Source organism: Lissotriton vulgaris, unplaced genomic scaffold (genome assembly GCF_964263255.1).
Source record: "Lissotriton vulgaris unplaced genomic scaffold, aLisVul1.2 SCAFFOLD_1542, whole genome shotgun sequence".
Lineage (NCBI taxonomy): Eukaryota > Metazoa > Chordata > Amphibia > Caudata > Salamandridae > Lissotriton > Lissotriton vulgaris.
In genome coordinates this window covers 152,564-173,389 of record NW_028241799.1, presented here as the reverse complement: position 1 = coordinate 173,389, position 20,826 = coordinate 152,564, and the positions used below count along the sequence as shown (strand labels likewise).

At 45.8% G+C, this 20,826-nt stretch overlaps 1 protein-coding gene across 1 annotated transcript in view; it reads right to left on the bottom strand.

The window, feature by feature from the left end:
• The window catches only part of HSF1 (heat shock transcription factor 1), a gene marked incomplete at its 3' end in the record, with an annotated part of 430,139 nt that extends 409,715 nt beyond the window's left edge, over nt 1-20,424 (bottom strand). The window contains exon 1 of the mRNA XM_086948174.1: nt 20,022-20,424. Within this exon, the coding sequence (XP_086804300.1) occupies nt 20,022-20,126 (105 nt within the window). The remainder of the gene's footprint in view (nt 1-20,021) is intronic.
• Nucleotides 20,425-20,826: the final 402 nt, after the last annotated feature.

Here is a 20,826-nt window from a genome sequence, read left to right as displayed (position 1 = left end):
GCATAACAATGTGCATCCCATTTCTAAGGAAGTATCAAAAGTTTCCTCACTAATGTTCAAGCTAAGTTTCCACTTGCTTGTCCATTTCTCTATGTCATCCTCTCTTGAAGCCAGTAATTCTGCATAAAATCTCTTGATGGTACAGTCCTCCCCTGCCTGTATCACTTCCATAATTTCATTTTTATTAAATCCTAGCAGGCCGCCCTTTTTATCATGTAAAAAACTCCTAATTTGTAGATATTTGAAAAATTGCCTTCTATCTAATGCAAATTTAGTTTGTAGTTCCGAAAACTGGTAGACTCCCTGTTGTCCCATAATATCTCCAACCTTTCTAAGTCCTTTTCGTTCCCATTCTCCCAATATACTCCCCGAAGTAATTTCCTCGGATAGATTCGGATTTCCTTTCAATCTTGTGTAGGCATTATATCGGCCTAACCCAAATTTTTTTGTAAAAGCTTTCCATACTGTATATGCAGCAATGAGTGTCTTGAAACGTGTTCTCTTGTAGTAACTGGGTTCAGTGAACCTCAACAAGGCATTTTCCACTTCTGGTCCTAGTAACAAACCATATATTGCCAATGAACCTAGCTCATTCCCTACTTCATATTCTCCCCCACCCACCAGACCCAGCATATTCTGAAAAACTGCTGCCCAATAATAAAACCTTAAATCTGGCAGTGCCCATCCTCCCCTTTCCCTTGGCAAAACCATAAACCTGAGAGCTCTCCTGGTTTTCCCCTTCGACCATATAAACCTATTAATCATATTTTCTATTCTCTTAAACAGATTGTTCTCAAAAAGTAAAGGGATAGCTCTGAAAAAATATAAAAACTTTGGCAATACCAACATTTTTATCACATTAGTCCGCCCCAGGATTTTTAAGTGCAAGTTGTCTATCCTATCTAAGTCCTTTCGTACCTTATTTATTAAAGGATTTATATTTGTTTCTACTAAGGTATCTAAGTCAGCCGATATGCTCACCCCCAAATATACTCCAGACTTAATTACTCGCCCATCTGTACAGGGGGTGTGGCAGTTCTTAATAATCTGCGTCTTAGCAGTGTTGAGTTTATAACCTGAAATTCTTCCAAATTTCATGGCTTCCGCTTCTACTTGGGGTATAGCCTCCGTTGGGTCTGGTGTAATAACTGCAACATCATCGGCATATGCCAATATTTTACAATGGCCCATCCGAGTAGGTAAGGGTTTTATTAAGGGGCTTGCTTCTATTTTTCGGATTAAAGGATCCATATACATTGCGAATAGCAATGGGGAGCAAGGACATCCCTGTCTTGTGCCTCTCATTATCGCGAATTGTGTAGTGACCCCCGCATTCACCCTAACCAACGCCGCTGGGTTTACATATAGCGCTTGTACTGCCTTAAGGAAGCCCTTTTTAACTCCTACCCTTTCCAGTGTAAACCACAGATAGCCCCAGGAGACCCGATCAAATGCTTTTTCTGCATCTAGTAACATAATTGCTATCGGGTCCCCTGAGACTGCTGCGGCATCAAGCAATGTGATCACTTTGCGCGTGTGGTGGGTGGTACCTCTCCCGGGTATAAAACCATGCTGATTTTTGCTCACCACCCTATCTATTATCCTAGCATATCTTGTCGCTAATGCTTTAGAAAAATTTTTTGTATCCGTATTCATTAACGTAATGGGCCTATATGAGCCAGGTTCTTCTGGTGGTTTCCCTTTTTTTTAAATTATGACTATCTCGGCACCACCCCAGGTCTTTGGTATTGAGTCCCCGCTTTGTGCCTTTAACATTGTCAAAAGCATATCTATTTTTAAAACCTCCCAAAACACTTTGTAAAACTCTATTGGAATCGTGTCCGGGCCAGCTGCCTTTCCAGATGGTAAGTTTGCTGCGGCATTTCTTATTTCTTCCTCCACAAAGAACTCATCTAAGCCATCTGCTTCCTCATCCGTAAATCTAGCCATAGGAATGTCATGCAGATAGTCCCTGATTTTCCCAAGATCAGTCCTTATCGGCTCCTCATATAGCTCCTCATAGAAAGATCTAAAGACTTCCCTAATTTTCCCCGTCTCTGTATGTATCGTGCCAGAGGAATCCTTAATCTCCCTCACCCTACCTAATGCTTCCTGCTGTCTTGTACGAACTGCTAAAGTTCTTCCTACTGTTTCGCTAAACTCATGACATTTTTCCCTTTTGCTAGTATAGAGTTTTGCAGCTTTTCTAGCAATCTCTCCTTCGGCTTCACTTTTCACTTTTAACAATTTCATGTATGCATTTTCTACAGGGGTACCACTCAAAATACATTCCTCTAAACCCTCCTCAGCCTTCAGCACTCTCTCAGCTATTTCCGCATTCTTCCTCTGCTCCTGCTTTCTCCTATATAAACTAAAGCTTAAAGTCTCTCCGCGTACCCCCGACTTAAATGCGTCCCAGACCACCCCCACAGAAGTACTACCCCTATTATTCTCAAAGAATTCTTTTATCCATGCCTTCATATGTTCCACATATTTTTCTTCCGATAGTTGTTAGTAAAGAGTCTTCTTTATCAACTTTTCTCTAATATTTTCCTATACTGAGAAATAGTGGAACTCTAAACCTGACAATGGCAGGTGATCAACTTCTACCAGGGCTAGGAAAAAAAGTGGTTGGAGGGAAAGTGAACTTAGAACACTCAGCTTTTTGCAAGAGCAAACTTACTCATGCATATTTGCTCATGCTAAAATGCAGTTCACAAATATTTTCTACCCACTCATGACTCTCTCCCACTTAATCCTAATCACCCCCTCTTACATCCCATTCCTTCGAGCCTCCAACGCCCGATCCCCCCACTCCGACCACCCTACACTCTGCGCCCCCTCACGGCTCCACTTAGGACAAAAAACTCTTACAACCTAAATGACCCCCATCGAAAAGATGGCACCCCACCTCACTCGCCCCATACCCGCTCCTCTCATAGCGTCTGCCAGGCCCCTGTGTATGATGGCTCTCACTCTACAAGTCATCCTCAGTCTAACATTCTGAACTCTCCTCACTGCCCGCCTCCTGGGTTCCCTCCACATCTTCTTCCTATTCCTGTCTAATTTGGAACATACCACTCTCTCCCTCGACCTCTTTGCCTCTTTACCTTCCACTCTCTTAACCCAATCGCTCCTTAACATTGAACTCCACCTCTCTACCCTCATGTTGGAACTTTCATCCCTCATGAAAGACTTTAATGCCCTTCGCAAAACTAATCTTGCCAAACATACCTTTGCCAGGGGCTCCGTACAAAGGAAACTACATCCCCTCAACAAGGGGATACTACACCTCTCAGTATTCTAACTGGTCGACCTTCCTGTAAGAGTCCTCTTATACCATCCTAAGCTCCGAGCCATCTCTCCTCCTCGGGTCCCGGGCACTTTTTTTTTTTTGAGAGACCTTTATTACCTGAAGTACAGTTACACAACGGGCCAGCCGCAATCGTTGAATCAGAAGCACATATGGGTCATAGCACACAGCCAGAGGCCCGGTGGCGTATCAAGCAGTATCTAGCAGTAGAGAGCTCAGAGCCAAACTTAGGGAGCATTAAGGAATCCATCTGAGGTCTCATTTTTGCTTTTACTTTAAGAAACAATAGGAAACAACAATAAACCCCCCCCCCCCCCCCCCCCCCCACGGGTGTAGTACAGCAATTGTGCAAATATCGCATGGGACATCAGACACGATGTGAGGGGACCGTCCGCCATAGGAGAGAGTCACTGCAGGATAATAGCCAAGCCATACATTAAGGGAACCAAGAAATTGCAATAATTCAGAAGGGTCAACCACAGGTAGGAGCTACGCAATCAACAGTAGGACACCGGCCAGGCGACCAGCGTAAATCCAGGAGGCATCAGCACGAGGCAGCAGTCAAGATAACTGGAATGGCCAGCAGAGTGCCATCCCCAATCTGGCATCCCCCCATGCAACAACACTCATTCGAGGATATGGGCAAAACTAGTCATCATCAGATATGAGCGCCAACATATAGGTGGTATACAGTCCCCAGATGTCGCGGGGCGGGAGCCCGCTGGTAGGTCCTCATAATAGCAGGTCAATTGATCTCGACAGTATGCCATGTCCTTCAGCCAAGTCTTCACCTCCGACGCCCGTCTCCCCCCCAGCAGGTCGCCATGCCGCGCTTGGCCAGCTGCAGCGCCAGTGCCACCAACCGCCTCACACCCAAAGGAACTCCAGACACTATACCCAGCAAACATACACGTGGTGTTGCCTCAATGGTCACCGAGGTCATAGCAGACAATGCCTCAGTCACTGCTATCCAGAACCTAGACACACGTGGGCACGTCCAAGCCAGATGTAAAAAATCAGCCACGGCAGCCCCACAGCGCACACACGCAGAGGAGTCACGCAGACCAGATTTAAAAAGTTGCTCTGGAGAAAAATACCATTGTTGCAAGAATTTATAATGCAAGAGCCTAAAATTCCCATTAACAGCGAATTTCCTGGTCATAGCACAGCACTCCGCCCATTCATCCTCCAAAAGGGGCTCCAGCAGACACGCATCCCACCTAGCCTTCGCAGCCACATCTATACCACACTCATCTTGTGAAATTTTGTATAGCCTCGAAACCATTTTGACTCGAGAAGTAGCTATATACATTAACTGCAGCGCAGCCAGCACGGGCGGCTCCATCGGGAAGGTCGGAAAAAGAGCGCGCACTGCGGCTCGCAACCGGACATACATAAAGGTAGCCATAGTGCCATTGTTTGTTTGGTCCAATATTGTGGGCAATGCCAGAAAGCGGCCCGCCGGGAAGATATCCCCATTGTAGCTATACCAACATCCTGTAGTAGGTGGAGAGCCCCTATCTCACTCGAGACTGATATATGCTCATGCAGGGGTATGGCCGGCGCATAAAGCGGCAAGGAACCCGCGCACCTGCCCGGGTACTTAATTGTTCCCTACCCCCCTATATCCAGGACTACTGATCCTCCTACACTGCACTCCACTATCTTGGGGAGAAGCCGTATACTCACCTCCCCTGGCTCACCCAGACCTCCCCTGCAACTTTCCATGACTACTGGCTCAAGGCTCACTCCATCTATTCTTGACCTGCTCTCTCCCCTGGGTTCCTCCATCCTCAGAAAAGATAGGCCTGACAAAATTTGAAGGGGCCTAGCCATAATCTTTAAAGATGAACTCCAACTTTCCCTTGTTCAGAATTCTGATCAAGCCACCTTCGAATACATCGAAACCGAACTTAAAGTTCAAGGCTCACCTCCTATTCGACTACATAATATCTACTATCCCCCTGGGGACCCTTAGCCCTTTGTGGAGGAACTGTCTGACATGCTTCCCGAGCCTCGATTTCCAACTCCAAAAAACTCTTCCTCTGTGACTTTAATATTCAATGGAACAATAAGGATGACCCCTCAGTTAACATTCTCAATAACTTACTTGACGTTACTGACTTGAATCAACTCTGCCATTCGCCAACACATTCCAAAGGGGCTACTCTTGATGCTATCATCACTAGCAAAGATCTGGATTCCCTTTCCCGCATTCTCCCCATTGACTGGTCGGACCGTCACCTTATCCTCTTCACGATTAACTGCACCATACCCCCCGTCCCCTAAAAACAACAAACATAGGAAATTAACCAGAAATCTTCATCTTATTCCTCCAGGGGAACTGGTGACCAGTATTAAAGCAAAACTTCAACTTATGCCTCCCTCACAAAATGCCAATGAAGTTACCGAACACTACAACAAATCCATCATCTAGGTCCTTAATTATATTCAAGTCAAGTATACCTTTATTACGGCCAACATGGCCCAGAAAGTGCAAGATTTTACAGCATATTATTCTTAAATTTTCAGCAAACTTTTTTAAAAAACATTAAAAGAGAAGAAACCATGAGGTAATATGCAATTTAAAAATGGATAAAACGTGTTAGTAAAAAAAAAAAAAAAAAAAAGATATATCTTCCTCCCAAAATCTTTACATAGCAGCATGAGGTTTGATTTCAAAGTGCCTGGTGGAAAAATTATTAACTTTTAGTTGCCCCCCTTATTGGACTTTTCCACCCACCCAGAACCAGATAGTAAAAATGAAGGAACAACAGCTAATTCTTAGCTGCCAAGGCATTAAGAGATTCGAGAAAGATCCTTCTTGTGCACCACATTGTGAACAGAAACCCCACCACAGAATAGACAATAGGGGTGCTAGGGTCACATTTCAGTATCCTGAATGTTTCAACACAGGTCCCTATGCTTAGGTTTCTACATATCTGGGCTAACCATCTCCTTCTCATTTTGCTATACCCCGTGCATACAAAAAAGACATGGAGCTCGGATTCCCCAGGATGGTCCCAAGCGGGGCATCTGGACTTGTTTTGCGGTTTCCATTTGGAGGTCAAACAACGCAGGGGTAGAACTCCAAATCTAAACTGCAGATAGAGTTTTCTAACTGCTGGAGGTTTAATTAAGTCAAGAACTCTTTCAAAGACGGGGCTGTCCTTAATTTCCAGGAAGGTTAGGGTTGTTTTACATAAGTTAGAATTAGAATGTAACAAGCCCATTCTATAGTTCTTGTAAGTAATTTTTTGTTGTTTTTTTAGAAATTTGGGAACAAGCTAACTGCGGGTCAGACCAGCATTCCCCCAAACCCATACCAACCAATAGATGTTTAATGTGTGAGAACCAAGGAAGCCTAGCAGCGCCCCTAATTTCTAGAACTTCAGACAGTTCCTCTCTGTAGGTGATAAAGTTCCGGGGTCGACCATAAACGACGCCAATATAAGAGGGGTCTAAGGCATAACACTGCCTCCAGCTCCATTAAACCCAGATCCAAACGGAGAGGGACTAGAGGGGTGCTGCGCGGTATATTAAAGAGGTTCCTGATGTATTGATTCTCTATCTGCAGTAAGGACTTGGGCCTACAGTGTCCCCACAATTCTGCTCCATACAATGCACCCCCACAGGCCTGGACCTTATAGATTTCCAGTGCCGGGCCGACAGCGCTTTTATTAGAATTATTGTAAACCTTCAAAATTCCCCCTGTAGACTGAGCTAGTTTTAGTGTTGATTTCCCTGTGTGCCCCCCAATCCATTGTCTCAGTGATTGTGATGCCTAGATACGTGAATTATGTTACTCTTTCTAAAGGTACATTATTTAGTAAAGGGTTTGGACGAGTGCTCTTGGGTTTGTTGAAAACCATGAATTTTGTTTTCTGGAGGTTGATCTCAAGCCCTCTATCCTCACAGAACATTTGAAATTTGTCCAAGACTCTTTGAAGCCCCATGGGGGATTTAGATACCAAGAGCGTATTGTCGGCAAACATCATCGCCGAGATTTTTTGTGAAGCTAGTTTGGGGGCATCTAGGTCTTTTTCCTCTGTCAACACTTTGATCAGATCATTTATATAAAGGCTGATTAATGTCGGAGCAAGTACGCAACCTTGGCGCACACCTCGTTCAATCAGTATCAGGCCGATAAATTGCCATCCTTACCAAATCTTATCTGCGCAAAGTTGTTTTCATGCAGGCGTTGTATAAGATGTACGAGATATGCCGGGGTCCCCTGCTGCAGTAAGACAGGCCATAGTTTTGACCCGGGCACCATGTCGAAAGCTGACCTCAGATCAACAAATATCAGGTACAAGCTTCCCCTCTCAAGGCAAACCGTCTTCCAGTGGAATAGCTGGAGTCTTAAGACCTGATCTAGAGTAGACAATTTTTCCCTAAACCCTGCCTGGAGCGGAGAAAGAACCCTCATCGTCCATCCAGGATTGGAGTCTCAGTAATAGGACTCGTGCAAAGATCTTTTGTGGGATGTTACTTGGCAATAGAGGGGAGCCCTTTTTAAAAAAGGGAATTATTTCTGCCCCTTTCCAACTAATAGGAATTTTCATGCCCAACAAAATTGCATGAAAAATAACCCACAGATAGGGGGCCCAAATTTCTGGTTTGCTCCTAAAGAGGTCACCCAGGATTTTGTCTAAACCAGGGGCTTTACCTGGGGCTATTTCTCTATTGCAGCCTTTACTTCCTGCATGGTTATGTTAGGGGCCTGGATATCAGCCCATTAACCATATTGCCCCAGCCAAATTAAAATTGCATAAAAATAGCCCCGCCAAATCCTGGTCTAATGCTGATCTCAACAATGAGAGACGCTCACTTATGCTGATCGAACGCACATGGAGACAACACCCTTCTCCCCCCCCGAATCTAGCTGTCCTCAGAACCGCAAGGGCTAACTACAAAAAGCACATCCTCAATGAAAAGGCCGCTTTCTTCCGCGCTCAACTTGACCGGGCTAAAAGTGGACCCAGGGAACTTTTCAGCATTATCAAAAATCAAACAGCTTTAGCCCCCCAACCCCACCAAATTGTTGGCTTCTATCGAAAGATGTGAAGAAATTGCTACCTTCTTTTCTGAAAAAAAAAATCGCCAAGATTGAACAATCCTTTGCCTCATCCATCCCACCACACTGCTCATCATCCCTCTTTGACCTCCCATCCAAGTCTCCTTTTACACCTTTGCCCACGCCTGACTCTGTCGCCCATCCTGAACATTTCCTCACCAACCCACAGCTAAAAAAATAATGCATCTTGGCTTAGCTTCACCGCTGTTACAGAGCTTGATGTCCTCAACATCATCACCAAGCTTTAACCCTCCTCTCATACCTTTGACCCTCTCCTCGCTAACCTTGTTCAAGATTTAAAGCATATCATTGCTCCTTATTGGACCACCATCATCAACTCCTCCTTGGCCACGGGGTGTGTTCCCTGTTTCCCTCCAACATGGCTAAATCATTCCTAACCTCAAATATTCTACAGCCGACCCCACCGACCTTAACAATCTGCGTCCTATCTCTAATCTTCCTCTTCTATCCAAGGCCCTCGAAAAATGTGCCCTGCTCCAACTGAACAAGCACATTGACTCTTTTTGCCTTTTGGACACATTACAATCAGGCTTTAGAAAGGGCTGCTGTACTGAAACCTCGATGCACAAAATTGTTGATGACATCCATCACTCCCTTGACAAGGAGGAGGACTCCCTTCTCATTCTTCTTGACCTCTCTGCGGCTTTTTATACTGTTAACCACTCCACCTTCCTCAACACCCTCAAAGATCGCTTTGGCTTCAATGGTCTAGTCCTGAAATGGTTCACCTCCTTCTTTCAGCACAGAACCCAAGAAATTAAAATCAGCAGTTGCCTCTCTAAACCTATTCCTGTCCCCCTGGGTGTTCCCCAAGGTTCTATTCACTCTCCCTCTCTATGTAACCTCTTCATGGAACCCGTCACCCTCATTCTCAAGCAAGCAGGAATCAACTACCACCTCTATGCTGACGATACCCAGCTTTACTACAGGATCAAATTCCAAGCTGACAATCTGCACCTCAATGATGCCCAGACTAAGATTCAACACTGGTTTCAGCACAATCACCTTAAACTCAACCCTAAAAAAATGTAAGTCATTCTCTTCGCTCCGAAAAACAACTGGCTTCCCATCCAAATCTGGATCTCTGACCTTAAAGCTCTCAACTGCTCTTTGTCCACTTCTAACTCAGTTAAATCTCTTGGAATAAGCATTGACCACAACCTCAGCCTTATCCACAGTGGTTCCACCCATAACCTGTGTTGGGAGAACAATCACTGTTCATGCCATCTCTGAAATCTTACCTTCCACACTCATCTTCCCAGAGGATGGAAAGCCATCCATCATACTGACCAATTTATCACCTACTGCAAAGACAGGGACGCCATAAAATGCATCTTTTTAATACTGTGTGGGCATGTAGCATTGATGAAAACAATTTACGGTTTACAGGTCTAAAGAAGACAGGTTTCCCTAAGAAATTTTAGGGAAAACTAATGAAGGGCACATTTTAATACATACTGGGCCAGAAATAAAGATTAAAACATTAAGATGGATTTAAGCAACATTTTGCATGGGACTTGTAGTTCCTTTTCAGTGATTACTTACAATAAAAGGCATGGTGTACTTAAAAGACTTGGGGCAGTAACAATAATGAGAAAACATAGGGTTTTGTAAAAACAATGCCCAAATAAGAGATGCACCATGAAATAGGAAGCATTTTATAAAATCCATGTCAGTATGAAAAGGGACTACGGCTGAGAATGATTCAATCATGTGCCGGGAAACAATAAGTAAGGCATTCTCTGATATTTGATTGACTAAAGCCTAGCCCTGTCAGTATTTCAGACACACAATCTGTCTAACCATTAATCACCAATCAGTAGGCTTTCCAGTATTTTTACCGGCATGGCCTGCATTTTTATTTTTAAGGCCAGTAAAACAATGTGAAAATTGGAAAAAGCCTGCATTTCTTTCAACTTTGCGATATAAAGTTTTGACCTCTACATCAAGACATCATACCAAAAGTTGTTTAGAGTTGTGGAACCTATTTCAAAAAATTCTTTAATGAAATAGGAGTGTATAGGCAGGCTGAAAATAAATACTGAGAATTTTACACAAAATTATACTCAGGAACCAGCATAAGTTTCTTCCAGAGTCTCAGAGGGCAGAAATAGCCAATATTTTTCTCCAAAAAAAACAACATTGCAACCTTACTAGTGCACACAGTAAACTCCGGATAAGGAAACCCCTACCCTTTGCTTAAGTTCAGAGTGCATCTTGTGAGCAATTTAGGAATGCATAGAATTCTTTGCAATAACTCAGTCCTTTACCTCAGCTCCCAATGACCAGAGTACTATCAGTACAAAAACAAATGATCCTTCACAAAATGACCGAGAGGGTGACACAGGTTGAAGTGGTCGCGAAATCCCTGGTTGAGGACACCTCCGAACTGCAGCAGGCCATGGAACGGATGGAAGCGGTCACAAAGAAATTGCAGGACAAGCTGGACGATCAGGAGGGGCGGGCTAGGCGTAACAATGTCCGAATCCTAGGAATTCCAGAGTCGGAGGGCAAACGGGCAATGGACCTCTATATAGAAGACCTTATCAAGACCGAACTGAAACCAAAAGGTCTGTCGAACTTCTTCTCAGTGGAGAGAGCGCACAGGGTCCCAGGTGGAACACCGAATCCGGGAGCAGCACCAAGACCTGTCTTGGCCAGGCTATTTAATTTCCGAGATAGGGATGTCATACTCCAAGCGGCCCGAAATGCCCCGCCCATCAAAATACAAAACTCTACGTTGGCCTTCTTTCCTGACTATACGGCCGAGGTGGCCCGGCGCCGCAAAACCTTCCTTGAGGTGAAAAAGGCCTTACGGGCGAAGGAATTGCCCTACTCGATGCTGTTCCCGGCGAAACTTAGGGTCGTGGATAATCATAAAGCTTGGTTTTTTGACACCCCGGAGGCGGCGTGGGACTGGCTGGATGGTTGGCGTCGGGTGGAAGGGAATGGACACACGGGCAGAGGCCAGCGTAATCAACGCGTCGAGAGTGCAGGACCTCCACCAGCGACGGCCGGAGAAAATCATGACAAGGAGCTGGAGGAGGGACCGGAAGCCGACGAACTATGTCCTGATATATAAGTTCCTTATTAGCACAGTCTTCTCCACAGATGACCACATGAGGTGACAAGGCTGCCGTTGAACTATGAACAAGAAGAGCAGAATGTGACTGATGGGGTCACTAGTACCACGGAACACTTACCCCGCAAGCAAGTACATTGGGGGGAAATGGGAGCAGGCACTCTGCTAAGTTGGGGGAGCGGGCGGTTTTATGTCCGTATAGCAGGGAGGCAGGGAGGAGGGATGTGCGGGGGGGGTTGTTTGCCAAGTTTTATTGTTCTCTTATAAGTCTCATGTTTTTCCTAGGGTTATATGTACACACGACCACAAGACACTTACTCTGGAACCAGTGCACACTGCTGGGACCTCCACGCCAGCAGGGGCGGACCTACCTGGTGCGCCTGGTGTTCTCTATAGGCCACCTAGCTCGACAGAGAGAGGGATTTGTAACCGCTCTGGGCACTACGCGGTACGATAGTTGGTATTGGACCCCTGACCGAGTTTCTTATTCAGGGACACTGCCGCCCCGGCACTTAGTAAACAGTATTTGCTCGTCAGTTGGGTCCCGAAGTCTCAATAGTTGCAGATTCCTGTATGGGCTGGCTCTGCACACTGGCGCAGGACACTCTCTATGTTGTTTCTACACAGGGCTAGGCACTCTTCATCACTGCAGTCAAGGCTTCCCATACTCAATGTTGAGGGACCCCGGTCCGAATACTATATCCGAAGTTCCTGACACACAAGAGCACCTGCGGTCATGGCTAACCAAGACCTTTTAACGCCTCGCCCACACTCACAACCACTGGTAACTGCCCCGCTTACTATCGTCTCTTGGAATGTCAATGGGCTGGGCCACAAAATTAAACGGGGCTTGGTCCTCCAATTCCTAAAGAGAAAGGCCCCAACAATAGTATTGCTCCAGGAGACACATCTGGTGGGAACAACCTGTCAGGCCCTTAACCGCTGGGGATTTAAAATGGTCACACACGCAGAATTCTCCTCGGGTTCACGTGGGGTTGGTATTCTGGTTTCCAAAAATGCACCCCTACTTATCAAGCACACATGAGCTGACGACCAGGGACGCTTTGCAGCGATCAGTTGCCAATGGGAGGGACGGCCATATAATATACTGACGGTATACATCCCCCCTGCGTTACATCAAGGAGCCTTCCAAGACCTGGGTAATTTACTGCTTGGACTCCCAGAGGGGGAACTAATTATTGGTGGCGACTTCAATGCAGTGCCGGACGCTGCTGTGGACCGACAGCCTCCTCGTGAGGCTACCAGAGCAGACAACCTGTTCCGGGAATTCTTGGATGCCTTGGGACTGGTGGATGTATGGAGGCTCAAACATCCCCAGGATCAACATTACACATTTCTTTCAGGGGTACATGGTAGTCTTTCCCGGCTGGACTACTTACTGACACTAGCCGTTCCCCCAGAAAAGATTGCATCCATAGAACATCTACCGCGGGGGATCTCTGACCATTCCCCAGTGCTACTCACCTACACAGTGCACCCCACCAGACGACAACGAATTTATCCGATCTATCCTGGGTATCTTAAAAATCATACCATTGCTAAAGCACTCAAAACAGCTACCACGAATTACTTCGAGGACAATGTGGGCTCGGTTGAATCACCGTCGGTACTATGGGAGGCATACAAAACAGTGGTCCGGGGACAAGCCATCTCCACTATCACAAGGCATAAAAGGGCACAGAAGGCAACCATAGAATCGCTCGAGACGGCGGTCCAGACCGCAGAGTTGGCACACGCCTCTGACCCCACGGAGGACACAGCGCACACGCTGACGTTAGCTTCCCAGGAATTCAGATCGTACGCTGAAGACATGACAAAGACAAGGTTAACTGACACGTTACACAGGGTCTATGAATTAGGAGATAAGACTGGGAAAATGCTCGCATGGATTGAAAGAAAGGAAAGGGCGAGTAGGTGGATAGCCGCATTGACACTCTCAGACGGTACTTGCACGACCTCTCCCCCTGTCATAGTGGAGGAACTGGCTTCATACTATGAATCAGTGTATACAGCACGTACGGAAGTGTCGGAAGACGACTGCACGCAATTCCTACATGACATTCCTCTCACCACACTCTCACAGGAAGATGCGCAATCCCTAGAGGATGATCTGACGGGGGAGGAGTTGGGGGTGGCCCTAACAGCCCTAAACACTGGAAAGGCGATGGGACCCAACGGTCTACCGATCGAACTCTATAAGACACTATCATCGACCCTTACCCAACATATGCTTCCCATGTACACTGACTGCTTGGAGCGGGGCTCCCTCTCGCCAGATCAGAGGTTGGCCACCATCGTCACTATACACAAGCCTGGTAAGCCACCTGACCTGACTTCCTCATACCGGCCGATCTCACTGATGAACGCAGATGCAAAAGTGCTAGCGAAACTCCTGGCCCTGCGTCTACAACCTCACCTCACAACTCTGGTACACCCAGACCAATCAGGCTTTATGCCTGGGCGTAATACCTCCCTTAATCTGCGAAGACTAAACGGAATACTACACCGCATTCCCTTACTCCGGGAAGATGCCGCAATTCTCTCACTAGACGCTACCATGGCGTTCGATCTTGTGGAGTGGCCGTTCCTTTTTGCGGTGCTCAAGAAGATGGGCTTTGGCCCTAACTTCTGTGGCTGGGTTAGACTCCTTTATACAGCACCCTTGGCACAGATCATAGCGAATGGGCACACGTCACGCGTGATCACATTGGGTCGCGGCACCCGCCAGGGCTGCCCCCTGTCCCCACTACTATTCGCCCTCATACTTGAGCCGCTAGCAGTGAGAATCCGTATGGATCCACAGATCCGAGGCATCTCGTGGGGAGAGGGCTGGGAAGACCGCATCTCCCTCTATGCGGATGACGTACTGATATATTTGACGTCTCCAACCTCGTCCCTAGCGACGTTAATGGCCGTACTTAAGACCTATGGTGACGTCTCGGGATATACCATTAACTGGGCCAAGTCGCTCCTGTATGTATTACGTGGTTCGACGCCCATGCTGCCACATGGCTGCACCTTGCAAACGGTATCCAGAGGGTTTAAATATCTCGGGATATACATCACCCCAGAGGAGCCAGTCTTTATGGAAGAAAACCTACTGAAACCTCTACAGAGGCTAAAGTCGGATGTGAAGCACTGGCGCTCCCTTCCTTTGACTCTACTGGGCAGGGCAGCCCTCTTTAAAATGCTCTCACTCCCGAGACTCCTCTATGCATTACAAAACACCCCATTTCCGGTCCCTCTCACATATTTAAAATCGATCGATGCTGAGATCGCCGCACTCTTATGGGACGGTAAACCGGCCCGTATAGCTCAGGCTAAATTGTCACGTAGTTGGTATGACGGGGGCATCGCCTTGCCGAACGTCAAGCTATACTACTGGGCAGCTCAACTTATCGTGGTGAACCAATGGCTGCATGCCCCGCAACGAGATCCGGCCTACGCCCTTGACAGGACCGTTCTCCCCCCAGACAAACTTATGAAGGCACTCTACTCAGACAAACGCCGGCACACACTCACGGGCCCTACGGCACACACGATCAAGATTTGGCATGCTGCACAGAGAGCTCTAGGATGGGAGGGAGTCCTTACGCTGGCCACACCACTCTGGGATACCCCCAAACTTGGCACACTGTCGAACTCAAAAGGTTTCAGGCAATGGGATCTAATTGGCATATCGACAATCGGAGACCTATGGATAAGGGGGGGGGTTATTTCATTCCCAGCCCTGCGAGAGAAGTATGGAATGGGGGAAAATGAACACTATAGATATGCACAAATCAAACACGCCTTGCAGGGAGCCATTCCATCTGACTCAATCCTTGCCGCATCCTCCCCCCTGGAGGATAGACTCCTCACTGACCACTTAGATAAGAAGGCGATCTCCCTTACATATCGGAAGCTTGTCAATAATCTCCCTGACCCCACGGTAGTCCTCCGTAGCAGATGGGAGGTGGATCTGGGAGACATAGCTGATGAGGACTGGTTACATGCACTGGCCTCGCCCAGAGAGACCACCATACCTTCACGACTGAAACTGGTACAATTAAAAATACTGCATAGGGTGTACTATTCCCGTACTCTACTACATAAACTGGGGCGTACCCCGGAACTTACCTGCCTCAGAGGTTGTGGATCCCCAGGGACTTTTTATCATATTTTATGGGATTGCAGCAAAATACAATCTTATTGGGAGGAAGTGTTGTTTGAGATATCGGAGGCGACGGGGGTTGTGCTGCAGAATGACCCTAAGTGCTGTCTACTAAACATTTGGTCTCCTACCGATATGAACAGGGGATTGCAACTCTGGGCGGCACTAGGTATGGCCATAGCAAAGCGTAACATCGCTAGGAGATGGGGATCTGGTGTGAAACCCTCATGTACTCGCTGGTGTAATGATATGGACTCAGCAATGATAGCGGAAAGGGCAGTATATGTGCATAGAGGGTGCCCTAAGAAATGGTCGAGAATATGGAATAATTGGAATGAATATCGTGGGAACCTATGTGAGCCCCCGGAGGAAATGCTAGAACCTGATGATGACCCATAGAGGGTGTGCTACAGTGTCTTTGCCATATGATAGCCTTCTGTGTGTTTTTTTGGGGCATGGCGGGGACGTCTTTGGAATGAGTGTGATGAGGAACGATCTAAGTCGCTACGATATATACTGTGTAACTTGGAGTACATCTGGAGGGGGGTCATGGTTGCAATTACGAGATGTGCCGTAATAGGCGGGGGGAGGCGCAGGGAGTGCCAGGCAAGGCTAGTAATGTGTCTTGTGAAGGGGACTGTCTCCACAATATGATGATGTGCTTAGGACCCGATAGAAAATGCTTGTATAATGTAACCCTGTAGGATGTTGATAATGACTGGTACAATCCTGATTCTCATAGAGACAAGTTATGGTTGTTTAAAAAAAATGTTATAAAATGAGACGGATTAGGTCAGTGAACACTACTATCCGAAGGTATTCAGATGTTCTTTACACGATTTACGACTTGGCAAGGATGGCCGTTACCACTGCTTTGATGTTTTGATACTTTACGTATGATAAATAGCGGCCAGCCTCCGGGTTGTGTGCAAGACGCTGTGTATTACTGAAACTTTAATAAACGTCTTAAAAAAAAAAAAAAAAAATGATCCCTTGATTCACTCAATCAACAAGAACCCCCTATCAATAGTGGAATTCTTAATTCATATAGAACACATAGATAAACTAAAAAAAAGATCTCACTTAAAGTCCCTGAAACACTCAAACAATGATACTACTATAACATGCAGTGCAAACAAGTCAATATATTTCTTTTGTACATGAAAATACTATTATTTATTATTTATTTATTTTTAAAGTTTTATATAGCGCGAACAAGATCTTTGCAGATATCAGAGCGCTTTACAGAAACAGTAGGTAGGATAAACAAGACTCTTAAATCAATATGAGATTCCGTAGACAGTGAGTTGCAAAAATAGGGTATCAATCATACAAGAGTATACAGAGTAATAACAATCAAGAAACAATAATATGGAAGCAGTACAATGTCTAAACGGATTATAGCACCCCAGAGGGTGAGTAAACACAATGTTGAAAGCAAAGCAGTAGTCAGTAGTGGGTGCGTTGCAGGTTATTGAGGCACTCAAGTCCTAGTGTACAACCCAATAAACAAGTATTAAAACACAAATATAATAAAACACAATGCATGATAATTTGTTTTTTGTACTGATATAGATAGTGCCTGTCTGTATTGACACAATAAAGATCCGATGGTCTGTAAAGAAACCCTGAGCACAAGTGGCTGAAATCAATACAAGCATTCCATCCTCCTTTTATGTTCTTCACCATAGACCCCAGAACATGGGCACTCTATAATGAAGCACGGCAAATCTGAAGGTGGCCTGAAACTATAGGCAAGATATTCATTAAATTGACTCTGGAGCTCCGAGAGAGAAGCTGGAACCAACCGCACCCCAATATTGTGCCAGAAGCAAAGCCCTGGCTGCAGCCATAGGCCACCAACAGAGGACGATAGGGTACTATCAACACTTTGGGAGGAGGAGATTAGAAGTAGTCTAGGACTGAAGGAAATGACTGGCTGTAATATTATGGACTGCGCAGTTTATAATCCGGTAGCAGGATACACTAGATTGCATTTAGATAAATCCACAGCTGTAGTGTTGAACCATGGAGCGCTGCTAGGCGAGGTCAGGGCCCCTTTTCGTGCGGTCCTGCAACGTTCAACAACTGGACGATAGGACTCAGTTAAGATCATGAGTAGAATCATGCTGGTTAGATTAGAAGAGTGGGTTGAGCGGGAGGCCATTTTGGCCGATAGCCAGTATGGATTCAGGAAGGGCCGGGGTACAGTGGATCAGTGTATAAACCTTGATTTATTGATCGGTAAATACACAGAAGCTAAATATGGCATATTATACCTCTGCTTTGCAGACCTAAGTAGCGCTTTCGATATGGTTGACCATTCCCTACTATGGCCAACACTGCTAGAGCTTGGAGCCCCGGAGGGCATAATCTTTTTTCTTGCCAGGCTGTATCAAAAGTTACAAACTAGTGTGCGCTACGGTACTAATGGGGAATGTACCCCCAAGTTTGGTGTTAATCGTGGGATCAGACAGGGCTGCGTACTAGCCCCCCTCCTTTTTATATTGTTTATTAATGAAATTGACGTTATTTTAAAAAATGTAAATGCGGATGCCCCTAAGATCCAAGGTGTTTCTGTGCCAGTGTTATTGTACGCCGACGACGCGGAATTGCTCTCAAGAACCCCGCGTGGATTACAGCGCCTGATTGATGGATTTTCCACCTTTATTAAGGATAGAAAACTTACCATAAACAAGGGGAAAACTTACACTATGACCTGTGGGGCTAGAAGCAAACTCACTATCACCTTTTTTATTGACTGGAAAAGGTGCAACAAGTAGATACATTTTGTTATCTTGGTATAACCTTCTCAAAAGACAGAAAATGAACTAATGAATTTCATAATATTAGCAACAAAATGGCCAAAAACTCTTATGGTGTTTTTAAATTTGCGGTAAAATTGGGGACGGAAGGACCAGAGATATGTTACAAATATACCAGGCGAGATGTGTGACCATAGCACTGTATGGGGCAGGTCTTTGGGGTCACAGATGTGATCTTAACTTACAGAAGGAGGAGAACATCTTTTTAAAAAAGTTTCTGTGTTTACCCCCCTCCGCCTCTTCTGAGTTGATCCATCAGAAACTGGATATTAATTTTTATAATGATCTATTATCCCTGAGTATGGCTTGGCGCTCTATCTGGCTCCAGGATGAAAAGTCCTTTAATAGATCTATAATAGAGGATTGTTTATTATTGGATAAACACCGAAATATCCCTTGGATTAAATATGTTGCTGATTTTTGGGGGAAATTTTTAATATAAATGTCTTGGTTGACCAAATCTCCAAAGCAGAGCAAAAAGCCAAATTTTTGACTAGCAGAGCGAGGAAGCGGGCTTCGGTCTTTGGATCTCTGTCCACTGTCACGTTTTACAGTAAATATATTATAAAGGAAGGTTTCCCAGCTTATCTAATCTTGGTGACTAGGCCATCTCATAAGTTTGTGCTGACCAGACTAAGGTTTGGGGTAGCACATCATTTAGTGGCCCAACCGAACCTTAAGAAACACCCGACGGGGCCGTGTCTGTTTGACGGCGTTTCTAAACAAAGCACCTTGCACTTTTTACTATTTTGTAGACTATACATGAACTTCCGAACAGCCTATTTGAAACCTTTATTTGTCAAATATGGTGTACGTACAGTTAATCAGGCCATGAGTTTAATATTCAATTTGGAATTTGTCGATGTCTGGTTTTTTTTTGCCACTTTTTTAAAATCAGTCTATTAATGCACGTACAAGTATGCTATTTTAAGAATTTGTGTGTATTTTTTTATTGAATCTTTTACTGATTTGAATTCTGAACCCTGTAATATTTATATTATGTATTTTCTTCTTCTTTGTGCTTTTATGGTCATTTTACATGTACCGAATACAGCTTCATGAATTGAATTGATTAAATGAATGGGATCTCTCAGACCAGTTACCGGGTAGACTTTACTCCTCTCTATGTGGCTGGTATCCACCTTGTTAACTGAATTTTGGGCGATAAAGGGGGAGACATTATCTGTTCCCTGCCGGTGAAAGAGAATACCGACGGAAGGGAAGTGTTTGGGGGTGGAGAGCGGAAGTAGTATCTGTTTTCAGGCTGGAGAGAAAGAACTGGAGGCAATGTGTTGCCCTGTCTCCTAACCAATCAGTACCATTTGCTGGTCCCTACAGCGCACATGGAATCGGGGGTTGGACAGAATCGATCTGCTGAGACCTCATTTAAACTAGGGTGCTGTGGGGTTAGACTGAATGCCAGGAAAATGAAGGGAGAGTTATGTTATCCCACCTGTTGCCCATTACGCTTCTTCCATTGATGGTGTATCTAGAGCATTAGATGTCTACCTCCACCCCAGGACACTCACCGGACTCCAGCAGATGAGTGGATCGGTCTCCGGATCTTCCACCAGGGTCCACAGCTTCGCCAGGAAAGCTGGCACATTACTGCCGCCCGGCCCGGGCAGCTCCATGGCCTCCAGGGCCCCTGGGGGCCTCTCACCGCACAGGGCCTCACTGAGGGGGCGGGGCAGGTGGCTCTCCTCACAGAGCGACTCTCTGGTCAACAAACCTTCCTGAGCGGTCACAAATGCTCTGCCACTGAGTCAGCACTCTCCCGAATGTCACGCAGGCTCAGCTGTCCCGCACACACACCCCTCAGTCCCGTTACGCAGAGCACCGGGCCTGCTGCATGGCCGCCGCCATCTTGTGACGTCTTTTCTCCTCAACACACAACACAGACTCCGAGGGGGCGTGCCGTCGCCTGCGCGCGCACCTTCCCTGAGCCGCGCGGTGCCATTGCCGCTATCACGCGCGCGCCTTAGGTCCGTCGCGAGCTAGTCAGGTTGTATCTGTGATATGTGAGCCTAGAGCACTACTGCCATGTTGAAATCAGGCAAAACTCCGATGACAACCAGAACATGGGCAGCGCAGAGTACAACGGCCTCGGCCTTCCTACAATATAATAAATACTTTATTTATTTATTGTATTTATTTATTTATTTATGCGATTTTATATAGCGCGGACTTTACCCGAAGGTGTCAGAGCGCTTCCCAATAGGAACAGCAATGATACATGAGGAGAAAAATTACAAGTGAACAAATTACAAATGTACATAAGTTACATGAATCAAAAGTGACAATGGCATGACAAAATTAGCAGGCACCAAAGCT